Source organism: Aspergillus stella-maris (assembly GCF_047715825.1).
Source record: "Aspergillus stella-maris strain CBS 113639 unplaced genomic scaffold BDV14scaffold_1, whole genome shotgun sequence".
Classification (NCBI taxonomy): Eukaryota; Fungi; Ascomycota; class Eurotiomycetes; order Eurotiales; family Aspergillaceae; genus Aspergillus; species Aspergillus stella-maris.
Window position 1 is genome coordinate 1,083,696 of NW_027396795.1, and position 14,728 is coordinate 1,098,423.

A 14,728-nucleotide genomic window follows, 5' to 3' on the forward strand; every position below is an offset into this window, starting at 1 on the left:
CTTTTTGATCTCTGTCTGTGAAGGACTATCTCTATCTCTATCTCTATCCTTATGTCTAGGTCTATGCACGTTTGTTGTATCGTAACTCGCCACATAAACCCATCTCCACCCCCCTTCATTCCCGAAAAACCAGCCACCATATACACCACAGATCCTTTCCATCCATCCATCCACCCACCCCAAACCAGACAGAAACCAAGGGAAAGGGAATCAATCACTCCCCATCATCCCCCCAAAACTCCCTCAAATCATCCACCCGCCAAGCAGTCGCCCACCCCGTCTCGCGCTCAATTCTGTTAAGCGTCTCGATGATCGCGCCGTGCTCCGAGTAATGGGACATGACTTTTCCTGCTATCCAGAGCGGTTGCAGGGCGTTTGTCCAGCAGCCGCTGTCACAATCCTAGATTAGCATGGGGATTTAGAGGGAGATATGTTGGGTGTCCAGGGGTAGGGATAAGGGATGGAGATGCAAGGGGCGGGAATTACTGGTGTGCATTTGAGGCAGATATAGCGCAGATTTGGCGGGCGTGGTGGAGGACGGATTTCTGGTAGGCATCATTAATATCCTCGAGGGAGCAGCGGACTTGGAGAGATTTCAAATGAACTGGGTGGGTTCGCGTATGGTGACATACCGGGCGTCGAGCAAGAGACAGAGTCTTCGGTTTGCGCTGCAGAAGGAGTAAAGCACAGGTATGGTAGAGTTGATTTCCGGAGACTGTTTGTCCATGATCAGCACCCCCGCCCTCTTCAACAAAACAAGCGACGAAAAGGGGACCAAGGGAAACATACTAGCAGCCCCATTAGCATAAAGCACAGTCGGAAACGCCTTTTCCCCACCAACACTCTTCTCCGTACTCGTATTCGCCGAAACACAAAAAATGCTCTTCATCTGGCTCGGCCGATTCTCATACCACTCTTCAACGGCTTCAAAGAGGTGCGTCCACCGCGCGACATAAGACTCACTACTATCGTCCGGACTACCGGGGTAAGAGGACAACGACGGCGCCGAGAGCGTGAACCGTCGGAATAGAACGCCGAGTGTTTGGGCGCACAGATACACGGTGTGGTTTGCGTATGTGTCGTTGTCGGAGGCGAGGAAGAGGGTCGTTGCTTCGTGGGGTTCCATGACTGGTGGGATCCAGTTGTAGATTGGGATGATGGTTTCTTCTTCGGAGATGAGGCCGCCGCAGACGTCTGGGAGGTTAGTTGTCTTTCATTCGTCGAATTGAGATTGAAGCGTGGAGCGTACCCATTCGAGCAAAGCACCAAAATAGAGCCTGTTCTTCCTTTCCAGAGAAGCCATTTATCCCGGCTGCTTGGATGAGATACGCGCATCCGTCTAGGTGGCGTCGCCATTCTTTTGGGTTACCTAGTTCATTAGTTTAGACCTCCAGGTTTAGGGATTAAGTAAGGCATACAACTTAGCATCTCCAAAACGCAGAGAATAACGCAAGACGCAATTGCAGGGACCGACTTGCTCTCTAGCTCTGGGAGAAGTAGGTGAATAGCTTCCTGATACAATGACAGACTTTCAGATTGTGATTTTTCATTCTGCTTCCGCTCAATTTGTCGAGCTGACAAGGCAAGAATTGAGTACCGAAGGTGCGGCGCTGATTTGGCCATCTGCGGGAATGTTGATGCGAAGTGCCGGTGGTTGTCGAACATATCGAGCTAGGTATTTCATCGTCAGTGCGGAGTGCTAAGCTTACCCGGTGGCCAACATACCCAGAGACAAATCTCATTCAGATAATTCTGCCACAGTATATTCTCCCTATCCGGCGACAGTTCAAATCTCCCCGTCCTCGCCCGAGACCCGCTCCGTCGATCAGGCGCGGATTCATGCACTGACATTGGCGATCCAGGTCGACTAGGTATATCAGGTCTAGCCGTCCACAGCTGCCTATTACGTAGAGCCGTATGGAGGGCTTCATAGGCCGAACCCGGCAGAAATACATCATTTGCCGGATTATCAAGGTCCGAGAAGACGCTGGAGTCGAGGATGGGCGGTGTCATGCCCGAGTAGGGATTAGAGAGGCTGCGAAGGGCCGTGAGTTCATCGACTATAAACTCCGGCGAGGAAATGTATGATTGGCTCAGGTCGTTATTTGTGTACTGTGCTGAGTTTGACGGGGAGTTTCCAGTCGGCGCTTCAACCACCTGTTCGGGGCTGGTGTACCTCTCTTCCGCTGCTCTTGGGACGGGGTCCGGGTTTGATACGCCATTGCCGGGTGTGGGGGAAGGTGATAGAGCTGCTACTGGAGGAACGTCCGCGACTACAGCGTTAGATGGAGATGTTTCACTCTCGCGACCTGGTCTATAGCCATCTGAATCAATTTTGTTCTCCTTCCGACGCGATGGCTCGACCGTCAAGATCTGCAGAGTCAGTCCTTGTCTCCCATCCTTGTTAATTCTCTTAAGGATGAAATACCTTGAATTTCCCCTGTCTTTTAGAAGGTCGATTAACAGCCTCTTTCATAGAAGGATGCTCAGCCCCCAGCACCTTGATATTGGCATCGCGAAAGGCTCCCAGGACGCGCCATTGACACCGGTCGCCGCGACGTTTACATCCTGTGCAGGTTGGTTTGATTTCATCGCCTCTTCAATATTAACATTAATAATTACCATATCGTGGTGAGGACGCATACATTTTCTTCGTCGCCGACTGCAATTAACACACCCAGTGCGGGTACGTTTGCGGGGAGGCGCGCGAGCCGCTGGAGAGTCAGGGCTAACTCGCGATTCAGCTGGAGCTTCGGCTACCGAGTCATTCATGACCGTTTGCATAATCATCAACTGGAATTGGTATCATAAGAGTACAGCAAAGTCGTCAAAAATAACAAGAACAGTATACAAAAGCGCACTCCAACCCGGGGAAAGAACAATTGCTTAAGAGGGAATTCCAACGCGGAGCATTCCCCTTTACGGCAAACATAAGCGCCGCCAACCCCATGGGCGAGTGGGGAACCGCCACGGGCAATGTCCGACCCAATGACACACAAAACATGGCACCGCGAAAACAATTAGCCATTTAGCCTGCAAAGCAAAAGCAGGGAAGTTGGAGCTGGAGTACTTTATGTGCTCCGGAGTGGTCTGTGTTGAATCACTCCACATGCTGCACATGCTGCACCTCTGCATCCGCAGCCTTTTCTTCCAATCTGCGTTCCGTGTCGCCTGCTATGCCTAGCGACGCGTCCCAGTGGAGACGGATCTTCTGGCCTGTGAAGAGGAGGTCGATTTGTTCGAGGGTGAGGTTTCGCGTTTCAGGGTAGAAGAAGTAGATTATGGGGAGGAAGCAGAAGTTGAAGATGGCAAAGTAGATGTAGGTCTTGTAGCCGATGTTGCCGATGCTGACGGGGGTGATTTCGACGACAAGGAAGGTGAATATCCCTGAAATAGTATTAGCTGCGTCGAGGAATGGGGTTATTGGGAATCGTACAGTTTGTTGCTGTTGACAGGGCAGCGGTGCGAGTTCGGATGCACAGGGGCGCGTATTCGGCGGGTACTGTTTTGGTTAGCCCTATCGCCATATTTCAAAGGAGAGGGAAACATACGCAGCCATGGAACAGCGAGCAGTCCCACTCCGAAGAAGAAGTTGAACAGGAATAGCATCACGGTCGCGACAATACCGGCCGAGTGACCTCCATCGTACACCGTTCCAGCGAGGATAGCCATGCAGGCGCACTGTCCAGCAGCCGCAAAGAGCATGAGTTTGCGACGACCGAGTCTATCAATAGCCCAAACAGGCACAAATGTCGAGAAGAAGTACGCGACACCGTTAAATCCAGCAACAAGCAGCGCTAGATTGTGCGTCATGCCCACCGACTGTTCAAAGATGACGGTGTTGTACTAGCTTTGTTAGCAATTGGACACAAGAAAGGGCGGGGACAAAAATACATAAGTAATCAAGTTGACTCCAGATAACTGTTGCATCATCTGCCCACCCATAGACAAGAGCGTCCTCGTCCGGAACCGCTGCGGTCCATCCTTCAGAAGCGCCTTGAACGAGCCCTCCGAAGCTGCCTGTCGTTCTTCAGCCATGGTCTGGGCGATCTCCGACATCTCCATGTTGATGACTGTATCGTCTTTGCTAATTTCTCGGGCGTTGGGCTGGACGGCCCAGAGGATCTCGCGGGCTTCGTTGTGGCGGTCGTGTGCGATGAGCTGTTCATTAGTTCTATTGCCATTAATTAGGGGTAGGAGAACTCACCCAGCGAGGGGACTCGGGAAGACAAAGAACACCGAGGAATGTACAAATGGCGAAGAGGATCTGGAGGGCAAGGGGGAAGCGGAATTGCGATTCGTTGTTGACGTAGCTCATGCCGTAGTCTACCCAGTAGGCTGTCATGACGCCGAAGATGTTGATGACCAGTTCAATAGCGAGCTACATACGTTAGTATAAGTTCAGGGTTAGGTAAAACGGGCAACTAACCCCCTTTCCTCGACTTGAAGCCTTGCTCAGTTCAGAGTGCCAGACCGCTGCAACTTGTTAGTATGGACGAGAGACCAAAGCGATCGTGGAGACATACGAATAGTACTAGTGTTGAGACCGTTGCCAACACCAGCGACAATCCGGCCGACAATCATCTGCGGAATACCATACGCAGTAGCCTGCAGGACGGCCCCAATAGATAGAATCAAGGAGCCGGCCATGATACACCACCGACGGCCGAGGCGTTCGCCGACCAGCAGCGACGCGATGGCACCGAAGAAGCAGCCCTAAGAGGGTAAGTCAAGGATCGGAATGACGGGTTACGGTACTAACAATCTCATAGATGGCAACACTGATACGTTAGTCAACATATAGCTTTCGAGGAAAAGGAGAACTCACACTGTCCCCTGCAACGACGAACTACCACTCCCACCCTCTGTTGTGTCAATCTCAGGGAAGACGCGAACGAAGGCATCCCCGGACAACAATCCCGACATGACACCCTGATCATATCCGAATCTGATCTGTTAGTGATAATCTAGAAACCACAGGCTCGGATAGCGTACAGCAAAAAACCGCTTCCTGCGGTGGCCGTAATGGCCAAGCTCAATGGCTGTCCAACAAGCCAAGTCATTTTGTTCGCGATGTTTCCGATTAGCTTGGGACTCTGAAGATGAGATCGTCTAGCTCCGGCAGCGCAGACTTATATACAAGCCGGCAAAAGCTCGGGACGCCGTCAGGACGTAGTACCGTCGGGACAGTGACCCACGGGGTGACGGCGTGGCGCCGGGGGTTTGCGGGATATTCTGGGGTTGGACAGGCATGTTTAGCCTATTTCGGATTGACAGACGAGGCGGAAAGTCTAGAGTAAAGCTTGGGGGTTTGTTGTTCCTGAATGTTCCTGAATTTTATGTGTATACAGGCTGGCGGCCCTACATATTGTTAAAGCACCTACGTCTTACCACCCGACGTGAAGCAAAAGCAACAATACGGAGATATCCTGCAACAGTTCACAGCACCACGACTCACAAGTCACGGTCGCATCGGCGCATCTCCAACTCCAGCAGCGATCGGCCAACACATGATGTTTCGACTCAGCTCCCCGGTCCCTCCAGGTGGATCTCTCCGGACAACCCCCGGCCCCCGCGCTTCCCCCAGAATCACCGCTTTAGGAACACTTAGGCGCCGTTGCAGGCCCTATCCCCCCACTTCCTCTAACAAGAAGTAATAAGCACATCGGGATGCCGTGACTGTCGACTCCGGTTTTCTTGCGTAGATCGCCTTACGCGATCTGTAGAAGCCGACCCGCCGATAAGATATTTCTTTCTATATCGGGTTATGATACCCCATGGTGAAGTGGGATATGGACAACTCATACAAAGAGGAGGGGTTGTGGCCAAATTTTTTGCTATAAATCTCAAGCAGTCTATTTTCTCGAGATTCTCTTAACTTGCCAATCCCAATTCCATCTCGTCCGTGCCTGGTAATCCCGTCAATATGTCTCCCATCGCAGTCACCTCCGGCGCCGTCACGCCCGCCACCGAAACCCCCCCTACAGCCCCCACCACAACTACCACAACAACAACCACAACAAGCGCCGCAATCCCACCAAACCCCCTTTTCTCCCTCGGTGCCCGCACAACAGCAATCACCGGAGGCGGCCGCGGCCTCGGTATCGTCCTGACGGCCGCGGTCCTCGAAGCCGGCGGCGACGTAGCCTGCCTCGACCTCCTCCCCGCCCCCGCAGCCGAAGAGTGGGTGCACGTTCAGAAACTTGCGGCGTCGCGCGGCCTGCAGGCAACGTACATCCAGTGCGATATTACAGATGAGGTTGCGACCGAGGCGGCGCTGAAGAATATTGCTGCTGTTGGGCTTGAGAGGGGCATGCCGCTTAGGGGGTTGATTACTTGTGCGGGTATTCAGCAGATGGTTCCTGCGCTGGATTATCCTGTTGATCTCTGGAGGAAGATGTTGGATGTTAAGTATGTCCTCTCGTTATCCATATCACTTTGTTGGTTTGTTGGTTGGGGCTGACCAATTGTGTCTTTCTAGTGTTGTTGGAACATTCATTCCCGCTAAGCACTGCGCGCGGATATTCAAGGAGCAAGGAATGGGCGGTAGTATCGTCATGATTGCTTCGATGTCAGGATCTATTGCGAACAGGGTACGTCTTGACCAATACCCAGCATCAAGCATCAATATCAACAATGGACAAGCCTAACAAAGTGTAAAACAGGGCCTCACATGCACAGCCTACAACTCCTCCAAAGCCGCCGTGCACCAGATGTGCCGCTCCGTCGCGCAAGAATGGGGCCAGTACAATGTTCGCGTGAACACACTTTCTGCTGGCGTACGTTCCTCCCCCTTACACCATCTCACTTTAGCACCTCGTTAACATGAATCATGCAGTACATCCGCACAGCAATGACAGACGCGCTGCTGATCGCAAAGCCCGAGGTCGAAGAGACGTGGATGCGCGGTGCATTGCTCGGTCGTCTTGGTGTGCCAAATGACTTTAAGGCGCCAGCTGTTTATATGCTTTCTGATGGGAGCGGGTTCATGACGGGTGCGGATTTGCGGGTTGATGGGGGGCATTGTGCTTCTGCTTAGGTAGGGGAGTAAATTATGGAGAAGGGGCTGCATGAGGGTTTTGATGGGTAATTTAGACTAATAGATTGCATCTTTCTTTGTGCGGGGGTATTTGTCGTGCTTTGTCAGTAGGATGGGCTTTTGAGAGCCTGGTCGTAGCGGGAGGTGATCAGACGGCTGTCTAGCGATGAGTACCTAGGTGAGCAACGACTAGCGTATGGGCTTTTTAGATTTTCTCATTGAAATTGTGTGATATACTTTGCTGTAGGCATGGATATTCGACTTTAACATGTAACATTCTTCGCTGGATGTTTGTATGAATAACAATACCGAAAGTTTCTCTATATGTGCTGCCGTTTATGCCCGTCGCAGCCCTAAATATATATTTGCTTACTTTAATGGATCTGGGCTACCGCACCACACAACATCACGCCGGATTACAAACGCGACCAGCGCCGGAAACTTTATCCTTCTCCGGAGCCAAATTTCTCCTTCGAGCCAAATAAGAAAAGGCGAACGGTTTTCCCGAATCCTCTTGTTGTGGCTGAGCATCACACTCTTTCGTTTATGGTCGCCGCCGGTCTCAAAGTTGCGACATTCCGGGAGCGCGCATGATCGGAATTAAGGGATCAAGGGGGGAGTCCATCCCTGACTGCAAACGCCTCAGAGTCTGACCCTTTTGATCCTTCAAACGAGCGACAACATTTAACTTGGGTGCATCGGAAGACGCTGTTGAGGTGAAAATAGTGTGTTGAGCTATTTACCACGGCCGCACTAACAAGTATATACCTAGGGTACGCGGTCGTAGTCGAGGGCTGAAAACGACCGGCGTTTAACGCAGAACGTCATAAAAACCCGTATGGAAGGCGGTCACAGGCTCAAGGTCATCTGTCGCGAAGGAGGTCAGGAACAAGGGTACCGTCTGTCAAGGTGGTATGAGGAGAAGGAGGGCGCAACAATTATAGAAATGTACCGAAGGCGATAACGCAGGATCTAGACCCGAATTTGAGAATCGACAAACGAGCGGCCGGCCAAGACAGGGACCTGAAAAATGACAGGTTCTAGAATAAGCATGCATAATTGCCGTGCCAACTCCAGGCAAACGCTTAAGGAAGCTGCCTCGGCCTCCAGTCCCGTACCGCAGTCTCTCCTTTTTCGGTGACAGATCACAACCACAACACCGGCATTTCTAAAGACTGAAACCCTCACCATTCAACTGAGCTTCTTAAAACCTTCTTAGTCTCTCATTCTCCTCTCTCTCCCAGTCTCAGCCACACAGAAAACTCACCATGACACACCCATCATCCCCCAAACTCTCCTTCACCGAGTCCATCCGCGAAACAAAGCCAGCCCTCACAATCTCAACACAAACACCACTTCAAAACCCAGAACTTGAGACAGAACCAAAAGACTACGACCCTCACGTCGGCGCGCTCCCCTCCTCCCCCTTCTACAGACACGCAACACCTTCGTCAAAAATCGCCCGTCTCACCTCGCAACGACAACGCTCACGGGCATTCGGTGTTGGAAAATGCACACCTATAGACGATATAGAGGGCCAGAACCCACCATGGCAGAAACTCTACGACGATGAAGAGCGGAACACCGATCCAAGCAGCAGGACCAATATTCGGGAGTTGAAGCTCTGGGCGAAGAAAAAGAGATATTGTGATTGTCTCGCTGGGTTGAGCAAGGCGCAGAGGCTGTGGGTCAAGATTGCGATTGCGGTGGTTTTGTTGGGGTGTATGGTTGCTGTTGCGCTGGGGATTACAAAGGCTGTTGGGGGTGGTGTTTGGAGTGGGGAGCATCAGTCAGAGACGTTTGGGTAGCTGCATTGATACCGGTTCTGTTGGTTGGCGTTGGCGTTGTTGGTGTTTGTGACGGCGTTTGCTCCTTTTCTTGTACATTGTTTACGGTGCCTTGGTGCCTGAATAGTCTGCCTGGTCCTGAATCTCTGCCTCAGGCTGTACTCGGTTGATACCGGAAGAAAGTCGGCCCTACATGTGACCCACAGCCACACATAAAAAGGCTTCACTTGAGAAACAATTTCCTCTTTTCTTCTTCTTTTTTCCATCATCGAAAAGCTAACAGAGCCTGCCACGACCATCGTCCAGTATTTTCCACGGCGATGAGTTGCCTTCGGTCTACGGACTGATCGGCTCTGGAGAGGAACTCCTCGATAGGAAGTTTGCCCCCATTGCGTCTCTAGCAATGGCGACGATCGGGGGTGAATGTCGATGACGGGATACATACCTAAGTACTATTCTCAATGTGATTATTTGGAAATGACATCAGTAGTCTCTTCGTATTGTATATGCTGAATGCTCCCCGTCTTCTCTCGCCAGGGGTCATCCCTTGAGGGGTAGAAGAATGTTCCTCGTACCATTTCACGACTTTCACTGCCAAAGTGATCCCAGCCCTGGGCCATGACAGGCTGGTTCGTCCCTCTCCCATTCCTCACCACATTCTCGCCAGGGTCTCCCCAGGACGTTCGTACCTGGATTGCCTTGTTGCCCTAGCGCCAACATGCCATTGCGAATGCCATCGCGTATACCTCCTAATAAAAGGTCTTTATCGACCTCTCGCCCAGTGCTGTCGATTAAGGCGACCTACGGATAGCCCAGGCATTTTTTGTTTGCGTTCTACTTGCTTGTTAATTTGTCGGCACTAGCCAGAGTCACTCTTTTGCCTACACCTCTTATACACTTCTATCATCAAAGCACCATGAAGGGTTTAGTCGGTGGTATTCCCATCGCGCTGCTCGCAGCCGCTGCGCACGCGCAGGCCCAGTCCCAGGTCGTCGGAGGACCCGGCGGACCGGACGTCGGCAGTGCCGCTAGCTTCCCTACCAAGAACGAGGCCAGCACGTCCGTGAAGGACGAGTACAGCGACAATCACTCGTTCGATCTCGACAGCGACGTGCACATTTCACCTCCCGAGTTCCCTCACCCTTATTCCCCCCCTGGGTTCGGCCACTGGAAGCGCAAGGCTGGCGAGCCGGAGTCAACTGTTATCGGTGGTCCCAGCGGCCCTGATGTCGGTAATGCCGCTGATATTCCTACCGTCAACACCTTTTCTTCTGAGGTGGATGACGACTACAACGATAACCACTCCTGGGACGTTGATGCGACGACTGTCATCAAGCCCCCAGCTCCTCACTGGTGGCGCCGCGGCGAGGAGCCAGCGACTGTCATTGGCGGTCCTTCTGGTCCTGATGTCGGTAATTCTGCCAGCTTTTCTACCGTGAACAAGTTCAGCTCCGAGTACACAGGCAAGTACTCCGATGACCACCATGTTGATTTCGACTCGACTGTCGTCGTTAAGCCTCCAGGGCACCCGGCTCTTGGCTTCCACCACCCCATGCACCAGGGTCGTTCAGACCGCCGCAATGTCAACGACCCTCCTGATGTCCACGACGATGATGATGAGCCTGGTTATGAGGGGAGAGTCGGCAAGAAGCGTGCTGCACCTGCCACTGTCATCGGCGGTCCTAGCGGACCCGATGTTGGCAGCTCGGCTGACATTCCTACCGTCAACACATTCACCAGCACAGTTGATGAGGACTGGGATGATGACCACCATGTTCATGTTGATTCCGACTTTAGCGTGAAGCCTGGCTGGAAACGCGCTGGGCCCGCCACCGTCATTGGAGGTCCCAGCGGCGCTGATGTTGGCAATTCTGCCGGTATCCCGACTGTCAACACCTTCACTAGCACAGTTGATGACGATTGGAACGACGACCACCATGTGGACGTCGACTCAGACTTTATTGTGAAGCCCGGCTGGAAGCGCGCTGGCCCTGCGACAGTAATTGGTGGTCCCAGCGGGCCGGACATTGGCAACGCCGCGGATATTCCCACGGAGAACAGCTTCTCTAGCACCGTCCATGACACATGGATTGATGACCACCATCTTGATGTCGACTCTGATTTCATAGTCAAGCCTGGTTGGAAGCGCGCCGGTCCCGCTACCGTCATTGGTGGCCCTAGCGGCCCTGATGTCGGCAACTCTGCTGACATCCCTACCCTTAACAGCTTTACTAGCACAGTTGATGAGGACTACAATGATGACCACCACGTGGATGTTGACTCCGACTTCATTGTCAAGCCTTGGAAGCGCGCTGACCAGGCCACCGTTATTGGCGGCCCAAGCGGCCCTGACGTTGGTAGCGCAGCCGACATCCCCACTTCAAACAGCTTCTCCAGCACGGTGGATGATGACTACAACGATGACCACCACTTTGATGTTGACAGCGATGTCGTAATTAAGCCACACTGGTGGAAGACTCGTGCTGTCCGCCCTGGCCAGGAAGAGTCTACCGTCATCGAGGGGCCCAACGGCCCTGATGTCGGCAACAACGTTGATATCCCTACCGTGAACACCGTTGACACTTCCGTCAATGATGCATACGATGATGACCACCACGTCGATATCGATTCGGACACTGTTATTGATGGTGGTCCTGGCCCTCAGAAGCCCACCTGGGGCCAGCCGCACTACGAGGGTCACGGCGAGCAGCAGCCCGCCGTGCACGGCGCTCCTCAGGCTCCCGCTCCTGCTACTCCCGCCGAGACCAAGGAAGACCCTGTCGCTCACGGCTCTGCCCAGTCTCCTTCTCCTGCTGAGGGTGAGAGTGAGTGCACCAAGGTTCGCCAGGTCGTTCACACCATCACCAGCACCCGCACAGCTGTCGAAACTCACACAGCCATGGTCTACCCCCAGGAGGCGCACGGCGAGAACCATGTGCCTACCTCTAGCTCTGCCGCCACCAGCGGAACCCCCGCCAACACCCACGGGTCCGCCCAGTCTCCTACTTCTAAGCCTATGCCCTCCGGCGCTTCTACCGTCCACGGCACTCAGCAAGAGGACGCCCCCTACCCGTTCCCTCAAGAAGGATCCGCCTCCGCAGCTGCTCCTGCCTGGCCCGAGTACACGCCCGAGGGCAAGGCCTCGTGGGTTCCAGGACCATTCGGCTACCCCGTACCTGCCCCCTACGGCGCGACCCCCGCCGCACAGGATTCCTCCGCTGAGCCGGCCCTCCCCTTCGCCAACTTCCACGGTTCTCAGATGATGATGTCTTCTTCCGCTCCTACAGCCACATCCGCTCACCACGGCCCCGCCGCTTCAGTGATCAACGTCGCCGAGGCCTCCTCTTTCTCCCGAATCCCGGTGTACGTCCCCAGTGGAGCATCCCGTGTTCATGGTTCCGTCGTGGTTGCGTCTAGCGCGAGCACGCCTGCTCCTTCTGCGTCTCGCGTCACTGTCCCTACCGGCGCCTCGGCCGAGCACAACAAGCACGGCATGATGTCTGCTTCACCCTCTCCTAGCCCCTCGTCGCACAGCGCTGCCCACTTTACTGGTGCTGCTGGACGCGTTGTTCCCGTCATCGGTGCCACTGTCCTCGCGGGTGCTTTCGCCGCCCTCGCCTTTGTGCTCTAAGCGGTCGATGAATATCTTTTTCTTTCTCGGGAGAGACTCTCTGACCTCCTCTGCCTGTTACGGTCGCTCCATATCATTCGTTTCTGCCTCGGTGCTTCTGTTTCCTTTCTTGCTGTAATGTATCTCTTGGGTTTAGTGTAATAATGAGATTGTCCGATTTCCTTCTTTCAGTTGCTTTCGTATCCTCACCTTGCTTAAGTGAACTGCCTGTAGTTCAGCTCTCAGCCATTTCCTCGTACCGCGTACCACTCAAACTACCTGCTAGCTATCGAGATCGCGGCCAACCCAGCGGGGCGGAACTGTCTGCTACTGATTCTCCAACTGTGCACTCTGTGTCTCCAACAACGAATGATCGCCTGCCACCTTATCGTCCGGCACTTTACAAGGATCCACTTTACTTGGCCGCCTATACTAATCCCGCATCATGGAGCAGCCGTTTTTTAGATCTCCAAATCTCGTATCTTATCAACAATTCGCTCTACATATCCCCATCCCCGCGCCCTGACTGTCCCTCTCTTGCGCATTTCCCTTTCTGCCAACTTCAGCATTCACAATGTACGACCTCGTCATAACAAACGGTCTCGTCGTCACAGCGTCCGATGTCGCGCCCCTCGATGTCGCGATCAAAGGCGAAAAGGTCGCCCTCCTCGCACCATCGGGTACACTCGCAGATCAAGGAACGAAAGTCATTGATGCTGCGGGCGGGTATGTCATGGTAAGCCAGCCAGCCAAAGCACCACTCCACCTTCTTTATTCTACCCAAAGCCACGATATTGATTAGATGTCTTCTAGCCCGGCGGCATAGACTGCCACGTGCACCTCCAAGAACCACCCCTCTTCGGCAAGGGTACATCAGCAGATACATACGAGACAGGCACACGGTCCGCAATCGCAGGAGGAAACACAACGCTCGTTACATTCGCCCCCCTTCAAAAAGAAACAGCGAGCACGCCACTGGGTGTTGTGTCTGACACGCGCAAAGTCGCAGACGGGGAATCCTACTGCGACTTCTCATTCCATGTTCTCCTGGGCAATGCGGATGCGAAGACGCTCGCTGATTTCCCCCGACTACGAGAGGAGGGGATCAGTTCGGTGAAGATATACATGACGTATAAAGCACTCCAATTGAACGACGGGGATATATTGAGTGTGCTATTGGCCGCGCGGAAGAATAAGATTCTCACCATGATCCACGCTGAGAACGGCGAGGTGCTGGACTGGTTAACGTCGCAACTTGAAGCCGCGAATTTATTTGCGCCGAAATATCATTCTAATTCAAGGCCGCCGGTGCTGGAAGCAGAGGCTACGAATCGCGCTATTGCGCTCTCAAGCCTGATTGCGAATACCCCGATCTTACTCGTCCATGTCTCCGACGTCGGCGCGACAGCCCGAATCCGCGAAGCACAGAGCGCCGGACAGCCGATTTACGCGGAGACATGTCCTCAATACCTGTACCTTACACGAGACGACCTAGATAAACCGGGCTTCGAGGGCGCGAAATGCGTGTGTAGTCCTCCACCACGGGATAAGAAGGACCAAGAGGCTATCTGGAACGGGTTGAGGAATGGGACATTCGAGATCCTAAGCTCAGACCACTGCCCCTTCCGCTTTGACGACGCAGAGAACGGCAAAAAGACGTGCATCACGCATGACCATCCAGTTGGGCAATTTAAGTATATACCCAATGGCCTTCCCGGCGTTGAAACGCGCATGCCGCTTGCGCTTTCTGGGGCTGGTGATAAGTTGTCTTTGACGAAAGTTGTTCAAGTCACGAGTACAAATGCTGCAAAACTATACGGTCTCTATCCGCGTAAGGGCGCATTAATACCTGGTGTTTCAGACGCGGATGTTACCATTTGGTATCCCAAGAGCTCTGGGGTGGATATTACTGTTACAAACGACATACTGCATCATGACGTGGACTATACGCCGTATGAGGGGCAGAAAGTGGCTAATTGGCCGCGGTATACGATTATCAGGGGCAAGGTTGTTTGGGATAGAGAGGGTGGTGGGATTGTAGGGGAGAAGGGGTATGGGCGGTTTATTAAGCGGGGTGAGGCGGTTGGTGTTTGGAGGGAGGATATGCCGGAGTTTGATCTGGAAAGCTTGTAGTATTCTAGGATGCAGATATTACACGACAGGACTCGTTCCTTCCTACTATGAAGATATCCCATTGCGCCTTCCCTGGTCACGATGTATAATAGTAACATCCACAAGGCAGGTACGACCGTCGTGGGCTCCTTCCCTTGGAGGGCAAGATCGTTCTTTCCT

The 14,728-nt window shown here is 53.2% G+C and overlaps 6 protein-coding genes across 6 annotated transcripts; 4 read left to right on the forward strand and 2 right to left on the reverse strand.

Annotated features, from left to right (window-relative positions):
* Positions 1-214: 214 nt before the first annotated feature.
* BDV14DRAFT_194804 (transcription factor domain-containing protein) lies at positions 215-2,772 on the reverse strand (the record flags this gene model as incomplete). Its single annotated transcript, XM_073772020.1, has 9 exons — positions 215-389; positions 487-545; positions 633-715; positions 790-1,194; positions 1,250-1,369; positions 1,419-1,671; positions 1,726-2,373; positions 2,429-2,597; positions 2,678-2,772. 9 exons carry the CDS (start codon positions 2,770-2,772, stop codon positions 215-217), a joined length of 2,007 nt encoding a protein of 668 aa, XP_073633986.1.
* A 328-nt stretch (positions 2,773-3,100) lies between these two features.
* On the reverse strand, positions 3,101-5,063 carry BDV14DRAFT_194805 (general substrate transporter; the record flags this gene model as incomplete). Its single annotated transcript, XM_073772021.1, has 10 exons — positions 3,101-3,387; positions 3,437-3,502; positions 3,552-3,846; positions 3,895-4,161; positions 4,208-4,381; positions 4,430-4,476; positions 4,527-4,716; positions 4,763-4,781; positions 4,829-4,948; positions 4,996-5,063. 10 exons carry the CDS (start codon positions 5,061-5,063, stop codon positions 3,101-3,103), a joined length of 1,533 nt encoding a protein of 510 aa, XP_073633987.1.
* Positions 5,064-5,926: 863 nt separating this feature from the next.
* Positions 5,927-7,039, forward strand: BDV14DRAFT_194806 (oxidoreductase, short chain dehydrogenase/reductase family; the record flags this gene model as incomplete). The annotated part of the gene is made up of 4 exons (XM_073772022.1): positions 5,927-6,411; positions 6,482-6,593; positions 6,666-6,779; positions 6,839-7,039. 4 exons carry the CDS (start codon positions 5,927-5,929, stop codon positions 7,037-7,039), a joined length of 912 nt encoding a protein of 303 aa, XP_073633988.1.
* A 964-nt stretch (positions 7,040-8,003) lies between these two features.
* On the forward strand, positions 8,004-9,059 carry BDV14DRAFT_5950 (uncharacterized protein). Its single transcript, XM_073777114.1, has one exon. The coding sequence runs from the start codon at positions 8,308-8,310 to the stop codon at positions 8,845-8,847; it is 540 nt and encodes a 179-aa protein (XP_073633989.1). The 5' UTR covers positions 8,004-8,307; the 3' UTR covers positions 8,848-9,059.
* Positions 9,060-9,607: 548 nt separating this feature from the next.
* CweA (putative GPI anchored protein) lies at positions 9,608-12,734 on the forward strand. Its single transcript, XM_073777122.1, has one exon. It carries the CDS (start codon positions 9,743-9,745, stop codon positions 12,455-12,457), a length of 2,715 nt encoding a protein of 904 aa, XP_073633990.1. The 5' UTR covers positions 9,608-9,742; the 3' UTR covers positions 12,458-12,734.
* Positions 12,735-14,709, forward strand: BDV14DRAFT_5980 (uncharacterized protein). Its single transcript, XM_073777123.1, has 2 exons — positions 12,735-13,172; positions 13,250-14,709. Exons 1-2 carry the CDS (start codon positions 13,011-13,013, stop codon positions 14,567-14,569), a joined length of 1,482 nt encoding a protein of 493 aa, XP_073633991.1. The 5' UTR covers positions 12,735-13,010; the 3' UTR covers positions 14,570-14,709.
* Positions 14,710-14,728: the final 19 nt, after the last annotated feature.

What these genes read in the sequence shown, in the direction of transcription:
- BDV14DRAFT_5950 (XM_073777114.1), top strand. Translation starts at nt 8,308, where the DNA reads ATGACACACCCATCATCCCCCAAACTCTCCTTCACCGAGTCCATCCGC.
- CweA (XM_073777122.1), top strand. Translation starts at nt 9,743, where the DNA reads ATGAAGGGTTTAGTCGGTGGTATTCCCATCGCGCTGCTCGCAGCCGCT.
- BDV14DRAFT_5980 (XM_073777123.1), top strand. Translation starts at nt 13,011, where the DNA reads ATGTACGACCTCGTCATAACAAACGGTCTCGTCGTCACAGCGTCCGAT. An exon ending in CTGCGGGCGGGTATGTCATG is followed by an intron (nt 13,173 to 13,249) that starts GTAAGCCAGCCA and finishes GATGTCTTCTAG; the next exon opens with CCCGGCGGCATAGACTGCCA.